Source organism: Octopus bimaculoides, chromosome 5 (genome assembly GCF_001194135.2).
Source record: "Octopus bimaculoides isolate UCB-OBI-ISO-001 chromosome 5, ASM119413v2, whole genome shotgun sequence".
NCBI lineage: Eukaryota > Metazoa > Mollusca > Cephalopoda > Octopoda > Octopodidae > Octopus > Octopus bimaculoides.
This window is the reverse complement of record NC_068985.1, coordinates 42,826,386-42,843,746: the sequence shown is the minus strand read 5'-3', so window position 1 is coordinate 42,843,746 and position 17,361 is coordinate 42,826,386. Positions and strand designations below refer to the sequence as shown.

At 34.1% G+C, this 17,361-nt stretch overlaps 1 protein-coding gene across 7 annotated transcripts in view; it reads left to right on the top strand.

Moving 5' to 3' along the window:
* LOC106878747 (protein bicaudal C homolog 1-B) overlaps window positions 1–17,361 on the top strand; it is a 245,189-nt gene that overhangs the window by 203,039 nt on the left and 24,789 nt on the right. For all 7 annotated transcript variants that reach the window (XM_052968361.1, XM_052968360.1, XM_052968362.1 and 4 more), the window contains 6 exons: window positions 4,293–4,362; window positions 5,583–5,662; window positions 7,926–8,087; window positions 10,628–10,681; window positions 12,134–12,367; window positions 13,225–13,437. In XM_052968361.1, the coding sequence (XP_052824321.1) occupies window positions 4,293–4,362; window positions 5,583–5,662; window positions 7,926–8,087; window positions 10,628–10,681; window positions 12,134–12,367; window positions 13,225–13,437 (813 nt within the window). The remainder of the gene's footprint in view (window positions 1–4,292; window positions 4,363–5,582; window positions 5,663–7,925; window positions 8,088–10,627; window positions 10,682–12,133; window positions 12,368–13,224; window positions 13,438–17,361) is intronic.

Here is a 17,361-nt window from a genome sequence, read left to right as displayed (position 1 = left end):
CATTGCCTAAAGTATTACTGACTAAAAGGTATTGACAAAAGATTTACCATTGACTAAAGGTATTTTGACTAAAGAGTCACCATTGGCTAAAGTACCACTGACTAAAAGTATTGATGAAAGATTTACCATTGACAAAAGATATCCCATTGTTTCAGCTGTCTCCCTAGATGATGATCATGTTCATTGGGAGGTGGGGGAGAACCATATAGGATTTGCTAGCAGGATTAAATTGTGTTGTTTTTATCTAGCTCCAGATCACCCTGATCCAGCAGTTCTAGAATCAATTGTTGTTGTTGTTTAGCCCTAGGTTAACCCTAATCAAATAGATCTATGATCAAAGATGTTTTAACTATAACCATTCTGTTTGTCTTTTCATACATATATCTTTGCACTTCATTATCCACTACATCTGACAATTTTTAATGTGATTTGAGGGTTGATTACCTGCTATTTCTTGACGGTCAAGCTTCTTTATGTTCAAAGTTGTTATACAATTGGATGATATTTCCTCACTTATAAGAATTGCTAGAAGTTATTCCTATGAATTTTTTGGTGTGTGGGAATTGTATAAAAAAATAATTTAAATACTTTTAAATAGTTGAGAGGCCAAGGGATCAAATTACTCAGTGATTGATTCAAAAGGATACGAGTTCAACCTGAGTCTTAGTAAAAGTTTATTATTCTGTTCACTCTTCCCTGAATTGCAACAAACTGAGTTGCCTTGATGATGGACTACAGCCATACTGGGGCACTGCCTTCAAGGATATTTCGTCAATCATATAGACACCAGTACTTATTTATCAATCACTATTGATTCCTAGGTACAATAAGTATACTATATGGTTGTGTGTTGTAAGGAGCAACTAAAAGAGAGCAGTAGTTTGCAATATTACCCAATGAATACTGTAGTTTATACTAAAATCTCTTAAAATATTTTCATTGAATTCCTTCAAACATTACACCTTTTCACATACATACACGCACACAGAGAAGTGCAAACAAAAACGCAGATGCACATATCTATACAAACACTTCACACCTATATGCTGTTTATATAATTATGCACACAGTGAAAACACATGGCTTAGTGGTTAGGGTATTCAGCTCACAGTCACAAGGTTGCAAGTTCAATTCCCGGTGATGCGTTGTGTTCTTGAGCAAGACACTTTATTTCACATCGCTCCATCCACTCAGCTAGCAAAAATGAGTTGTACCTGTATTTCAAAGGGCCAGCCTTGTCACACTCTGTGTCATACAGAATCTCCCTGAGGACTACGTTAAGGGTGCATGTGTCTGTGGAGTACTCAGCCACATGCACGTTAATTGCAGGAGCAGGCTGTTCCATTGATTGGATCAACTGGAACCTTTGTCATCATAACAGGGTGTCAGTTATAATGGGGTGCAAAAGTAGGTATACAGTAAATATCACATCAATGTTATAATACTTCATTCATTAAATTTATTAGCACATTAAATTAGTTAGCATCATTTTTGATATTTTCAGTGTCATTAATCATAATAATACATTTATCATAACTATAATAATACTTTCATTGTAACTTTTAATTTTTTTGATAAAAATAAGTATTATACATGGTTTCTTTTTTCATAACTGTATATCTACTTTTGCACCAACCTGTATATGTATAATTATTCACACACAAACGCACACACACACATGTACATTCTTATATATAATGTGTGGATACATACTCGTGTGTGTGTGTGCATATATGTACATTCTTAGATATAATGTGTGGATACATACACATGTGTGTGTCTGTGTGAATTAGATTAATTTCATCTTGTATTTCTTCCATGTAATTATTCTCATACAACAGTTAAATTGGTTATATTTCTACCACAGGAAATCATCATCACCAGCACTGTCATAACCATCATCATCATAACTATTACCATAACTATAACAATCCCTTTCCCTATAAAGACAACCCCTACAACCCCTATATTTTTGCCATCATCACTATATTCTGCTTTCCTTCTTTCTCAGTAATCTTTATCAATCAAATATGTTATATTTTATCATTTTACAAGATGATTTTAAACATTTAAAATGTAGTATTTTACACAGAAAGAAGACAAAAATAACTTTATTTAAACATTTTACTTGTTAATTCTATTTAATTAATTAATTAGATTTTTCCCCCCTTAATAACTATATTCTTTAGTTGTAAATGGTCCTTGTTTAGTCAGCAATATCTTATTTCAAAATGGAGGAGAGAGTTTATCTATGTTAACATCTTCAATATGGCATGTATTAACTAAACCCACAATTACTTACACTCCAGCTCAGCAAGTCACTTTGTATAAAGCTGAATAGATGAGAAGAAATTATTCTGAAGCCATTAGAGAGACTGCTGAAAGTTCTGGATTAGGTTTCAAAACTAATTCTCTCCACTTGCTGCTTTAACCTCCCTATTGCGAAACATAACCTATCTTCTTGTGTAGACATGAAAATGGTGAAGGGAAACTTGCCTGAAACTTTCCCCTCTAATTATCTTCTGGTATAAGAGAACCTAACAAATAGGACTCCTTTCCTAGAGATGTCAGATGAAATGTCAACTGATTCTACGTAAAACATTTTTATCATCCCTCTCTCTCTTTCTTTTTTTTTATAAGTTCAAGCTCTAATTTGAGAGATATTTAGTCAAATGTAATTGTTTTCTGTATCTAGCAGATATACAAATGAATTCTGAAGATAGAGTTGCTCAATTCAAAATTACAAAAGAAAAAACAGTTAACCACTTGCAGAGCTTGCTTTGAGTTTAGCTTCTACGTCTGATAAATCTTGAAAATACTGTTCTAGGAAATTGATATTAATTGTGCTTGTCTTATAATTATTTAATATGTTTCACAAATAAGTGAGTAGTAATACTTACAAGAGTAATTTTTATTGATTTCATTTTGAATGTGACTGTTACTTTGTCACAAGCTGCTAAATTTATCCATTCCTGTATCTTCCTGACAACATTCTGATTTGTGCCAATGTATTATTAGCTTGTTACAAAGTCAGTTAAATCTCTTTCTCACCCCCACCCCCCAAATTATTATTCTTTCTGCACTGCATTTAGTTTACAACTATTTGAATTGAGGTTCAATCTCACTATGTAATGCATTGAACAAGTGCTTTCGTTTTGTAAATGAAATTCAGTTCATGAAAACTGTTTAAAAACTTGTAGAAGGGATACTTTTTGTGTTGGGGAAGGTAGAGCAGCACCTGGTCATCAAGTGCTATTAGTGGGGTTCACTCAGTTACAAGCATTCAGATCAGGTTTCAAATCTAAGAGAAATTACCTCCCTTGCTCCCATTAATCTTGAAGAACCTAAAAATAGTCATGAACATTGCTTCTCGACCTCTGACTAAACCTACTTCAATACTTTATTATTCTATTGCTACAAAAATTACTCTATATCTCTATTATTAATTATTCATTAATCCATTTTGCATCAGTCTTTTTTTAATCCACTTTATATTGCTATTAATCCACTGATTCATTCATCCACTTTACATCACTGTTAATCTATTGCATCTTTAATCCATTTTATATCACTTTTAATTCACTACTTTAGTAATCCACTTTGCATCACTTTTAATTCACTACTTTAGTAATCCACTTTGCATCACTGTTTTATTAATCTACTTTACATCACAATTCATCTACTGCCACAATAATCCACTTCTTCATTAATCCAATGCTACTTTAATCCATGTTATATTGCTATTAATTCACTGCTTCATTCATACACCTTACATCACTATTAATCTACTACATCATAAATCCAGTTTATATCACTATTAATTCATTGCTTCATTAATCCAATTTGCATCACCGTTTTATTAATCTACTTTACATCACAATTAATCCACTACTGCAACAATCCATTTCTTCATTAATCCACTGCTGCAATAATCCATTTCTTCATTAATCCGCTACTGCAATAATCATCTTTTCATTAACCCAGTACTACTTTAATCCACTTTTGCATCACTGTTCTAGAGTCTGTGACTCACCAGAGGCTTAACAATAATCTAATGGCTGTGAGTTTCAACCCCTGGTCGTTATTCTATACAATCATCATCAGAATCTTAATGTTATACTTGAAATACAGACAGTTCCTATTTACCAAATATGACGCATTTAGTATTCCTCCACACAGGACTTACTTTGGCATTCCTAACTCTCCCATACTCTTTACTCATTGCATATTATATATACGTATGTGTTTTAGTATTTATGCATATTATTTAATTTATTTATTTCTCTGTTCAGATTATGAAAGAAACTAATACAGAAGTTACGTGGCCATCAAAACTGAAGATTGGAGCTAAATCTAAAAAAGGTATTTATCATTATAATGTCTAATATCATTTACGTTCAAATATTAAAAATAGTTAAGGTGATGAGCTGGCAGAATCATTACTGTGCCAGACTAAATGCTTAACATTTCATCTGCCTTTACATTCTGAGTTCAAACTCTGTAAAGTTTGACTTTGCCTTACATCCTTTCATAGTTGATAAAATAAGTATCAGTTAAGCACTGGGATTGATGCAATCGACTTCTCCCTTCTGAAATTGCTGGCCGTATGCCAAAATTTGAAACCAATATTAAAAATAACTGTTGTTGTTTAACCCTAGGTTGGGCCTGATTGAGACTTGATTGTATCGCTAAGATGGGAGGTGCTACATGGTCTGTGGACCTGTTAGAAATCACCTTCAAATCACACCCCAGTAAATTAAATAAAGGAAATTACAATAAATAATTTACAAGGGGGTGCTGAAAAGTTCCTGGCTTTAAGGGTATCGTGAAAGGCCTGGCTGGAGGCCCAACCATCCAAGTTCTTTTACAGGGCGTAGAAAAATTGAAGGACCACTGCAATAAGTGTGTGAATCTGAGAGGGGAATATGGTGAATAAAATCATAATTAACTGATCCTCCTGTATTTTCTTTTTGCCAAAACCAGGAACTTTTCAGCAAATCCTCATATATCCTGATATGCAAAATAAAATGTTGATCACAGGTCTTCTCAATCAGGGATTAAGCAACAACAATCAGATCAAATGTTCTCTTCATATTTTTATATCCTAATTCATTAATTCATCGTAGACTGACAGAAGAGGTTTATATCTTGTAGTGGCCAATATATTTGATATTTAATGTTCAATCACTCTTATGATAAATGCTGTTGTATTTCCTGCCACACAAAGTGAGATAATTACAATTTTATTGCAGTTATTCCTTGGATAATGTTTGTAAACTGTCAAAGTAAATATTGAACTGAAAAAATGTTTTTTTTTCTCTTCACCAAGTTTATGCAGCACAAAATCTATTACAGCTTATAACTATCTATCTTAAGAAGTAAATTTAGTTTTTTTTATGTTGTAGCTTCATTTTCAATACATTTAAATGCAATAAATATATTTGCTTTCATTATTGGCAGCATGGGTATGCTATTGTATTATAGCAGTCCAACAGTCAGTTTGATAAAACAAATTTACATGTTTATAATTATTCTATGATACATTATATGTAATTGCATTGTCTCTTTGTTTGTCTTTCTAGATCCTCACATTAAGGTAATTGGGATGCAAAATGATGTCAAAGTGGCCAAAGATAAAATAATGAGCATCTTAGATACAAAGGTATGTATGTGTTCACATGTATAACAGCTCTTTATTGTTGCTTGTAGTGGTAATTTTGATGGTGACTTTGTAAGAAGAGGAGTGGAGTACAACCATTTCATTTGATATGGAAACAGGAAGATAGAAACTAATTGAAAAATTCTCTCTACTACTACTACTACTAATGATAATTCTATTAATTCTATCTATAAGAAAACAAGGTTTGAAGGAAAATATAAGAATAAAAATCAAATACTTAGGTCTTACAAATAAGTGACCATAAACATGGCAGCAAGAACTAAAGACAATGGTAAATGGAGACATCAGGTGACAATATAAATCATATTGTAATTTATAACCTTTGGAAAATGGACGTTACATGATGATGATATGGGAACATACTCCACAAAGAATAGTTTAACCATTTTGTTACCATATTTTTGTTGAAATACACTGTTTTTGTTTCACTTAATTTTTAATATAATGAAAGAATTTGATTACTGACTTGGTCTTTGGAACATAAATTAACATGGAATTTTGATGGAAAGTTTTTCATTTAGATCACTTTCAAGCTGTAAGTTATACCATAGAACTAGGAGCAGTCTCCAGCAGGTTGATACCAAAAGGGTTAATGTGGCTGTGAGAAACAGAGACACAGGATAAATAAATAATGGCAACAAAACATTAGTGGCTTTTCTTATGTCGGTATCAGATAAATGTTGTAAATAAGGTAACTGAGAAAGCATGTTAAGTATGTGGAGTATTTAAAGAAATACTAGAACAGCTCCTCATTAGATTGTTGGTTTAAGATAGATTATATCTATTGTTGTATCTGACAGTAAAATGTGTTCACTGAAAAGTCCTTTGGTATTTTCAGTTTTAAAAACAACCCTAAAATATATTATACTGTTCGTATTAACCACAATGACCACCAGTAAGGGTCCATAAAATAGATCCAGCAGCAAAACAAAAATACTACTCATGTTATGAAAACATCGTTGTCTGACACCCTCTTAATAAGCAGCACTCAGCTACAGCCCTCAAAATCTATCCAACTTTTGGATTTCACTATCACTGACGGTCTCACCTTGTAAAAGTGCATTCTTAACAAATCTAGGACTACGTCCTAATTACTGGTCCTTCTCTTCAGGACCAGAAGCTACTCTAGCATCCAATAATTAATGAATACTCTACAAAGCTCAGTTGCAGCTTACAATGGAGTATTGCTCTCATGTCTGGGACAATGCTGCTGCTCATAGACATCCTGGGCCAATGTCCACTGATTGATATTAAGTCGTTCACAAACATACTCCAGCTTATGTGCCATAGGCTGTTATATTTCTTCTCTCTGCCTTTTCAACTTCTACTATAATAGCCTAGACTCCTCAGAGTTGACTTAGCCCATGCCACCTCCACTCAGGCATTCTCATCCCACTTGCCTCTCCTCCTCTCATCACCTTTGTGTCCAAATCCTTTCCTAGCCCTGCACACTAATTACTCTGCCTAGTTCTTCCTTTCCACAACATTAGCCCTCTGGAATTTCCTTCTTGCTTATAGCTTTCTTGTAGGTGTTGGTTTACAAAATTCAAGAGAAATATTAATGATACCAATCTCACTAGTCTAGGAAGGCCTTAAAAGACCATACGTACTGTCCCTTCCTTCTGACCCAGCACATAAAAAAAGAAACTTTTTTTCATTTCACATTAGGGTTTAGACCCCCCTTGGTCATGAATGATCATGGGATTGCCCCTAGAAAGTTCCCCTCTGAGGCACAAGTCTGGGGAAGGTTGTCTATGGAAGACCAACAGTCATCCATGCATCCCAGCCTCCTTTCTCAATGCCACCAATGTTATCCAAGGGAAAGGCAAAGGCCAATACAACTTGGCACCAGTGATGTCGCAACTCATTTCTACAGCTGAGTGAACTGGAGCAACATGAAATAAAGTGTCTTGCTCAAGAACACACCACACAGCCCTGTCCAGGAATCGAACTCACTACCTCATGATTGTGAGCCCAAACCATGTGCCTTCACCATTTCACCTTTTGATATCAAATTGTTGAGACAACTTCTGGTTCTATGACACAAACTTCCAATTTTAAATTGATCTAAATTAAAATCTTCCATCAAAATTTCATGTTAATTTGTTTCAAACACCAGCTTAATAATAGTTATTTACTTAAATCCTTCATTATTTTCAAAATTAATGGAAACAAAGGTAGTGTATTTCAACAGAAGGGGTTTAAGGGGTAACTGAATTATATTGTTTATCATTTCACACTCCAGGGTAATCGGGTTACACTGAAAATGGATGTCTCTCACACTGACCACTCTCATGTTATTGGAAAAGGTGGTAACAACATCAAGAAAGTCATGCAAGGAACAGGCTGCCATATTCATTTCCCAGATTCTAATCGTGGCAATAATGTCCAAGAAAAAAGCAACCAGGTGAGTTGTCTTTAATTTTTCACATTCTCTATGATCATACTTGATTATCATTCCAATTGCACTGTTTTATATTAATGTTCCAAAGAGAATCTAACTTAATTTGAAATTTCTTTTTCTGTTTTACTATATTTGCTACAGTTGTAAATATTTATAGCTCTGTTCTGTGTTTGATGATATATTGTATTTTATGTAGTCCACTGATATTATATTTACCCTTTGCTTGTCCTGTGTATCACATGGGATACACAAGGCATATTTCCCTGGTGTCCATACATCATATATGATACACAACCCAATTTTTTCCAACCACAAGAGTAAGTTGGGACTTATGAAAGGAAAGCTTTTTATTACTCAGAGCATATGAAGCTAGGGCTAATTAAAAGTCTGGAAACAAATATGGATGTTTAGGATAAACTTATGAAAATGCTTTGGACAGGCAAAGGGTTAAAACATGGATGACTTTTATTCACTGTATTGCTAGTAGAATAACTCTTGCCTCTCCATTTTCTGATTATTTATAAGTCATATTTTAGTTCACTAAATTAATCTGGGTGAACTACAAAGTCCAGTGTTTCCAAGTCCTCAACAGGTAGATATGATGTATCTGATAGTGAGCTTCATGGAAGCATCACTTCCATTTGTACTCTCTGACAAACAGTGGCATTATGTAAGGTATGGTACTATAGGAAGCTGTGTTGTATATCAAGCTACTGAGTTTTATTAAAACTAGAGACAGTTTATATGCTTACAACAGAGTGGTCTCCACTACATGTACCCAAACGTTGGGTGAATTAGATTCTCCACTTAAATTGTCATAATTGCAAACTACATTAAAATATGGTGCATCTTCATTAATGGGTCTCTGTGGTTTGCCATTCATTCCAGCATAGTCTGGAACTAAACTGTGAACACAATGTATTCTGTGATAGAATTGTGGATTTCTCCAAATATTTGGTTAAGTAATTCATTGACATATGTCGGTCCAAAGATAACTAACACTACTCTAATAAAATGATAAAATAATTTATTTGGCAAGATTATTCCTCAGCTGTTTCTAACTTGTCTATATTACACAACAATTTCTGTCTACACAACAGGTAAGGTCCTTAATGAATTTCAGATGACTTTGAAAGATCTGCCTTGTAGATTGTATGATTGTGTGTGGTTGTGACTGTGTGTGATGTGTGTGTATGTGTTCGTGTACCATCATTTCCCAAATAGCCTTGTATGAAGCTATTAATAATATTTCTAAACTCAACTGTTGACTGAAGTTTACTGTTTCTATGGCAACGAAAATATTTTTTTACCAACCTATGGTGATGTGAAAACTTTCTATTTTTAGCTGTGCTAAGCAAAAATAAACCTCCAGTCATATCTGCTATATTTGATGTTACTCTTAGCATTTATGCACAAACACATACATACACATGCACAATGTGTTTATAAAACAAAAGCATGTAAATTTACATGCATATGTTTAATAAGCACACACACACGCACACACAAACATATATCTATATATGTATGTATATGTATATGTGAATATATATATATATCTATATATGTATATAGACATATATATATATATATATATATATATATATATATATATATATATATATATATATATGGGAGAATTTACGAAAAAAAACAACAACAGACGAGGACAGGTGGTGTAAACAACAAAAGGATGTATTAGTTTAACGCTCGGGAATAGAGAAAGTCTTTAATGTTTCGAGCTACGCTCTTCAACAGAAATAATAAGGAGAAAAACACGGAGAAAAAATATTTCCAACCACAAGAGTAGGTTAGGACTTATGAAAGGAAAGCTTTTTATTACTCGGAGCATATGAAGCTAGGGCTAATTAAAAGTCTGGAAACAAATATGGATGTTTAGGATAAACTTATGAAAATGCTTTGGACAGGCAAAGGGTTAAAACATGGATGACTTTTATTCAATGTATTGCTAGTAGAATAACTCTTGCCTCTCCATTTTCTGATTATTTATAAGTCATATTTCAGTTCGCTAGATTAATCTGGGTGAACTACAAAGTCCAGTGTTTCCAAGTTCTTGATAGGTAGATATGCTGTATCTGATAGTGAGCCTCATTGAAGCATCACTTCCATCTGTACTCTTTAATCGTAACTCACAAACATGTCTATTTTCATTTTGAAACTTTAAAAGGAATCTTTGTTCTTTGAATTTACATGGCAAATATTACTTCCAATGACAAATAGTTCCAAGGAAATTCCGTACACCCATGCTTACATACACTGACACATGTCTTGTCTCTATTTCTCTCACATCTACTCACATGTTCCCTCTCTCCCTCTCATTCCCTTTCCTTCTCCCTCTATATGTATGTCTGTGTGCGTGTGTGTGAATATATATATATATTTATACGCACACACATATATATCTGTGTGTATGTATCACACATATACACTCACATGCACACATTGCATATACACCTGCCTCAATGCAAACTCATTACAATATATTTAATCCATTAATTACTTTTTAATTATTTATCCTTCAGGTTTCTATTGCTGGCCAACCATCTGGAGTGGAAAGTGCTCGTATCCAAATTCGGGTAATGTTACATGATATTGTCTACTGTAATTAATTTACTCTAATTAATTAACTATAATTAACTTTTTGTCATTCTTCATGAGTTAACTGGTTAATTGATTCAGTCCTTGGCCTCATTTTTTACTGGATAGATGGGTCTCTTTAGCCTATAAATTTATATGGACAATTCCCACCTGTCACTTTTATGTGGCCAGTTGTCACCTGTTACCTTTATGTAGACCCATGTCACCTTTGTATGGACAGATGCCACCTGTCGCCTTTGTATGGACAGATGCCACCTGTCACCTTTGTAGGGACAGATGCCACCTGTCACCTTTGTAGGGACAGATGCCACTTGTCACCTTTGTATGGACAGATGTCACCTGTCACCTCTGTATGGACAGATGCCTTCTGTCACCTTTGTATAGACAGATGCCACCTGTCACCTTTCTATGGACAGATGCCACCTGTCACCTTTGTAGAGATAGATGCCACCTGTCACCTTTGTAGGGACAGATGCCACCTGTCACCTTTGTATAGACAGATACCACCTGTCACCTTTGTATGGACAGATGCCACCTGTCACCTTTGTAGGGACAGATGCCACCTGTCACCTTTGTAGGGACAGATGCCACCTGTCACCTTTGTAGGGACAGATGCCACTTGTCACCTTTGTATGGACAGATGTCACCTGTCACCTCTGTATGGACAGATGCCTTCTGTCACCTTTGTATAGACAGATGCCACCTGTCACCTTTGTAGGGACAGATGCCACCTGTCACCTTTGTAGGGACAGATGCCACCTTTGTATGGACAGATGTCACCTTTGTATGGACAAATGTCACCTCTCACTTTTATATGGACAAATGTCACCTGTCACCTTTATATAGATGAATGTCACCTGTTAACTTTTATATAGGTGGATGTCACCTTAATCTTTAAAAGGAATGATGTCATGTATCATTTAAATGAACAGAAATAATCTATCATCTCCATCTTTTAACAGAAATAAAAAAAAATCAAAGGTTTCTGTTTATTGGGTACCATTGTTATGGCTCTTAACTCCCAAACTACTATTGTGTTTTTGGGTAGTGTTATCATTTTACTAAACATATCAATTCACCTAACATTAGAGACTCCAGATTATCCATCTGAGAATGTCACTTGGAATAGAAGACTACCATTGAGAAAGAAATATTTTAATGCTATAAATATGGAAGTAAACTCTGCACTTTAAACCTTCTTTACATTAAAAAAAATTATGTTTTATATGTATTTATCTTTTTAATATTTATTTACGGCTACTTACTATCTTATTTTAAATCCTGCTAAAGTTGATTTTGTTTTTCATCCTACCAGGGACAATAAGATAAAGTACCAGTTGTGTACTGGGGTTTATCTTTCTTCACTTGTTGAAGCCTTGTGCCTTAAATTTACCTTAAATCTCTGTATTTTCCTTTTTTTTTTATTGCAGGACTTGCTCCCTCTGGTATTCATATTTGAAATGTCATTATCACCTTCATTAGCAGACCCAGCCTCCTCTCACCTGGTGCATTTACAGAAGGTTTACAATGTAACGATAAGCTTTAAGCAGAAACCTCGGTCATACATGACCATCATAACAGTGCGAGGTTCTGTCTATAATGCCAAAATGGTGAAAGAAGCAACAGCTCGTCTCATGGAACATTTGTTGAATAATGTTGGAGGTGTGAGTATAATAGCTTTTGTATCATCTTGAAGGTGCAGGTATGATGGTTAATATGTCATGTTGGAGGTCTAACTTTGATGGTTAATGTGTCATGTAGGAGAGCTAAGTATGACAGTTACTATGTCATGTTGTAGGTGTGGCCATGATGGTTAATGCATCATATTGGAGATGTGAGTTTAATGGTTATGTCATTTTTGGTGTATGGCTGTGATGGTTAATAGATCATGTCGGAGGTGTGACCATGATGGTTAATATTTCATTTTGGAGCTGTGGCAACGATGATTAATGTCTTGTTGGAGGCGTGGTTGTAATAATTAATGGTATGTTGGCAGTGTGGCTGTGATGGTTAATGTTATTTTGGATCTATAACCATGATGGTTAATATGTCAGTTTAATAATCACGAATTGTTCAGTGCCTAATCATCTCTAAACAAATCTATATTCTTACATCTACCAATGTACCATCTTAGTGATTCTTCCATCACAGCTTTTTAGCAAGTACAGTGAAATCTGTTTCACTGACGGAATCAGAATAACACTGAAACATGACAATTATTGTCAACTATGGCTGCCAAAATCTTTAAAATGATAGTAATCATTAATTGATATTTTTTTCCTCACTACAGAACTACTACTAATTAACTTATGAATATTTCCTGTACTAAATATATCATTAACATCACTACTGGTATCATGGATTAGTACTATTTATTCCCATGGTGGTAAGGGTAATGATAGTACTGGTGGAGGGGATGATGATGGTGACAGTATTGTGGTGGTGGTGTTGATGGTGATGATAGCAGTGTTGATGATGATAATGATGATTGTTCTATTATGTCTCTATATTTCTCCTTTAGGTAAGTTTAACTGTCAGTATGCAGTTGGAAATTGCTCCTCAGCACCATTTATTCATGATTGGTCGTGGAGATGTGAATATTAAACAGATAATGCAACGGACAGGGGCCAGTGTTTACTTTCCTGATCCCAATAATGTAAGCCCTTTACGGAAGGGGACTGTTTTCATAACTGGACCCATTGAAAGTGTCTATCAAGCCCGACAACAACTAATTGTGAGTTTTGATTTACATACCGTCTCTATTGTTTATTATTTCTTTCTCTGTATTTTCATTATTTCCAAATGAAATAATAAATGGATTTCCATGTGGTTATTTGATTTGCTAGAAATAGTATTTAAATTTCCCTTAAATCACTCTACATCAGCTTTAAAAAAAAATGGTGGGACACATTAGATAATGCAGTCCTATGGTTATGGCAGGGTATCTTTGATCATGGATTTATTTGGTCTGTGTAAACCAAGGACCAAATAACAACTACAACAATGAAGAAAACATTAAATAATGTAGTTTTAGATGCACTATGAATAAAAGATGGGATGGCCATGGCTGGAATGCCCTTGATTAAAATTGAACTAGAGTTAAGCAACAACAACTAGAAGAGCTGTATTTAATTTTTTTTTTTTGTTGTTTTAGAACTTTTCAGTTCTGTAAAGTATTAAGAAAATTTTAATTCCAGACCAGAAAATAATATTCTGAGATAATGATATTAAAAAAAAAGTGAGGTAGGGGGATTAGTTTTCGTTTTTGAAGTCTGAGACAGTGTGACATTTTCTAATAAACCATTTACCATATTTTGTGCCATGATATTCTGTACATCTGATATAATACCAAGGATTAAAGCTAACATGTGAAATAGTGGTGTTGTGACATTTCTTAACAATATCAAGTTATCATGTCTCCGTTGTAGAAAGCATTTTGATCACACACACACACACATACTGCCTTATTTATGACAAGGGTTTGTAGGTTTTAAATGTGTTATATAGGGGTAAGGTCTGTATGTAGAAATTAAAGGAGATTTAAACAGTAAGTAGTAATGTCTGTGGTTTGGGTGTTACACTCACAAACATGATATCGTGGGTTCGATTCCCAGACCAGGCAATGTGTTGTGGTTTTGAACAAAACACTTCGTCTTTCATTGCTGTGCAATCATTTCAATATCTGATGTATGGCACACCATGCTCCTATTCATACAATGTCAATTTGATGGAGGGAGTGAGCTAATGTACAGCACATTGTTTATAGTGATCACTTCATCACTATAAACAAATTATCGATGCAGGTTGTTCAGTAAGACATTGCAGAACCATTTTACTCAAACTTAGGAGGCTACCATGATGATAAAAGTTATGTCTGTGATATAGAATGAATGTGATTATTTAATCCTGGGCCAGCTGGGATCAAACAAATCTATGTAAAAGCATTCCAACCATAACCATCTCGCTTATTTCTTTTAGCATATTCGTGTTGTTTTTCTATGATAGGAAGTGTATGATGGGATTTTTGAAGGAGATTTTGCTGCCATTTCTAGCAGATTATACTAAGGAGTGTGTAAATAAATTAAGATAGACTGAATATTGAGAATCTCCTAATTAATAGGGTTGTTGTGAGAAGGCAGTTGAGGAATACATGTTGGACAGTTTATAATCTCTATTAGTGAAGTGGGCTGATAATATACTTAATACAGGCAAAGACATGGCTGTGTGGTTAAGAGGATATTTTCTCAACCACATGGTTTCAGTTTCAGTCCCACTGCATGCTCACCTTGGGCAAGTGTCTTCTGTTATAGCCCTGGGCTGACCAATGCCTTGTGAGTGAATTTGATAGATGAAAACTGTGGAAATCTATTGTGTGTGTGTGTGTGTGTGTGTGTGTGTGTGTGTCACCCCTGTACACACACACCATTTGACAACCAATGCTGGTTTGTTTACATCTCCTAACTCTTAGCAGTTTGCCAAAAGAAACTGTTAAATATCAGATTTTGAGGGAAGGGGATATTACAACCCCAGTACTCAACTGGTACTTATTTCATCACCATCCCAAAAGGATGAAAGGCAAAGCAGACCTCAGTAGAAATTGAATAATAATAATTCCTTTTATTATTGACACAAGGCCAGCAATTTTGGAGGAGGGAATCAACTACGTTGACTCCAGTACTTGACTGGTACTTATTTTATCAACCCAAAAGGATGAAAGGCAAAGTCAGCCTCAGCAGAATTTGAACTCAGAATGTAAAGTGCCAGAAGAAATGCCATTAAGTATTTTGTCTGGTGTATTAACAATTCTGCCAGCTTGCTGCCTGGATAATAAGGATAATAATCTCACTTTTACAACTAAAAATATAATTATAGTTTCCAGAACTTTCTTATGTAAACATTTGACACCTCATATTGTTAAAATAGTGTGTAATATTAGTCAGAAATTTGCAAAGTTATTCATTACATATGTTAAAAAACATAGACTAACCCTTCCAAATTCACTAAATTTTGTCCATTATTGTCACCCAGGAGATGTTCTTTGATTTGAGACCTATCTGGTATTACTTGAATAAAAAATTAAAGACTTCTTTCTGTATGGAAAAAATTGCCATACTAAAAAATATAGGAACAAGAAATTTAAGACACTCAATTAAATTTGATACTATCTTAATTCCGAAACAAAAAATTAATTATTTCGTTTTCTTTACAAAGTAAATATGTATAAAACTGTGCATATCTATTGCACGTTGAGAATACTAAAACCTTGCTACCATGTAAGAATCCATGCTGAGTTCCTAAATATAGGCTGTGTTAGAAATAATAAATGTAATTCCTGAAAGTAGCTGTTGCAGATATTGGTTGAAGAAGTATTTTGGTGAAAGTACTTTTATTAAAAATAATATATTTATGCAAGTCTTAGAGCATTGCATAAAAGATTAGCCCTAAAGTTTCTTGTGAAATGGTTACTATGACACAACAACCCTGATTGCTATTTATAGTGTTCTATGAACACATGTAAAATATTTCCAAGTGTAGGAAATGCTATGTTACTTCAGTATTTTCTATGAATGCCTACTCTTCCTTTACCATCTTTTTGAATTATTTGTTTACTTTTCTTTTTTGTGGACGATTTTTCTCTGAACTTTGCACACAAACTCAAAACAGATCTTAATAGTTAACCATTTTCCAAACAGTTAATAACCAGGTGTCTGTAATTGGTTTTTGTAAATAATCTTAGACAATATGGAAGGCAGCAAGCTGGCAGAATCGTTACTGTGCCAGACAAAATGCTTAGCAGAATTTTGTCCATCTTTATGTTCTAAGTTCAACTTCTGCCAGGATCAACTTTGCCTTTCATTCTTTCAGGGTCAATAAATTAAGTATCAGTTCAGCACTGGGGTCAATGTAATCAACTACCCACCTCCCTCAAAATTGCTGGCCTTGTGCCAAAATTCGAAACGAATAATCTTAGAGATTTGGTAACTCATTTGCTAAATTACTGGACATTGAAAGTATATACATGAAGAATAGATTTCCTCAAAGTAAAAATTAATATTTTTGTTAATTTGTATATAGAATATTTTTTTCTAATTAAATATCTAAAAGTCAATGAAACAAGCAATATCTAAATGCTGAATGACTCTGGCCTTCCTCTTTAAGTCTTTCATTTAACCTTTTTGTTTCCACACATCTGTTGAAATACATTGCTTTTGTTTCAGATAATTTTGAAAATAATGACAAATTTAGTAAAATAATTTTGTCATTATTAAGCTGCTGTTTGGAACAAAAATTATTATGAAATTTTGATGGCCAGTTTTATTATATATCATTTTAAAACAAGAAGGTTTTATTATAGAGCCAGGGATAGTCTAAGGCAGTTTGGTATCAAAAGTCAAGTCATATTGTTTCTTAATTAACATACTTAAGAATACCTAAGTACCAAATGCCACAAGTGATTTCAAGGTACCACTCAAGCTTTTCATGTGTAAAATAATTATGAATACAGATGGCCATCAAATTCTTTAGACCAATGTGATACATACCAACTTGGAAACAGAATAAAAAGAATATTTTGAAATTAATATTCTTTTCTACTCTAGGCATAAGGCTCTCGAAATTTTGTGGGAGGGGCCAGTTGATAAGATCACCCACCCACCCT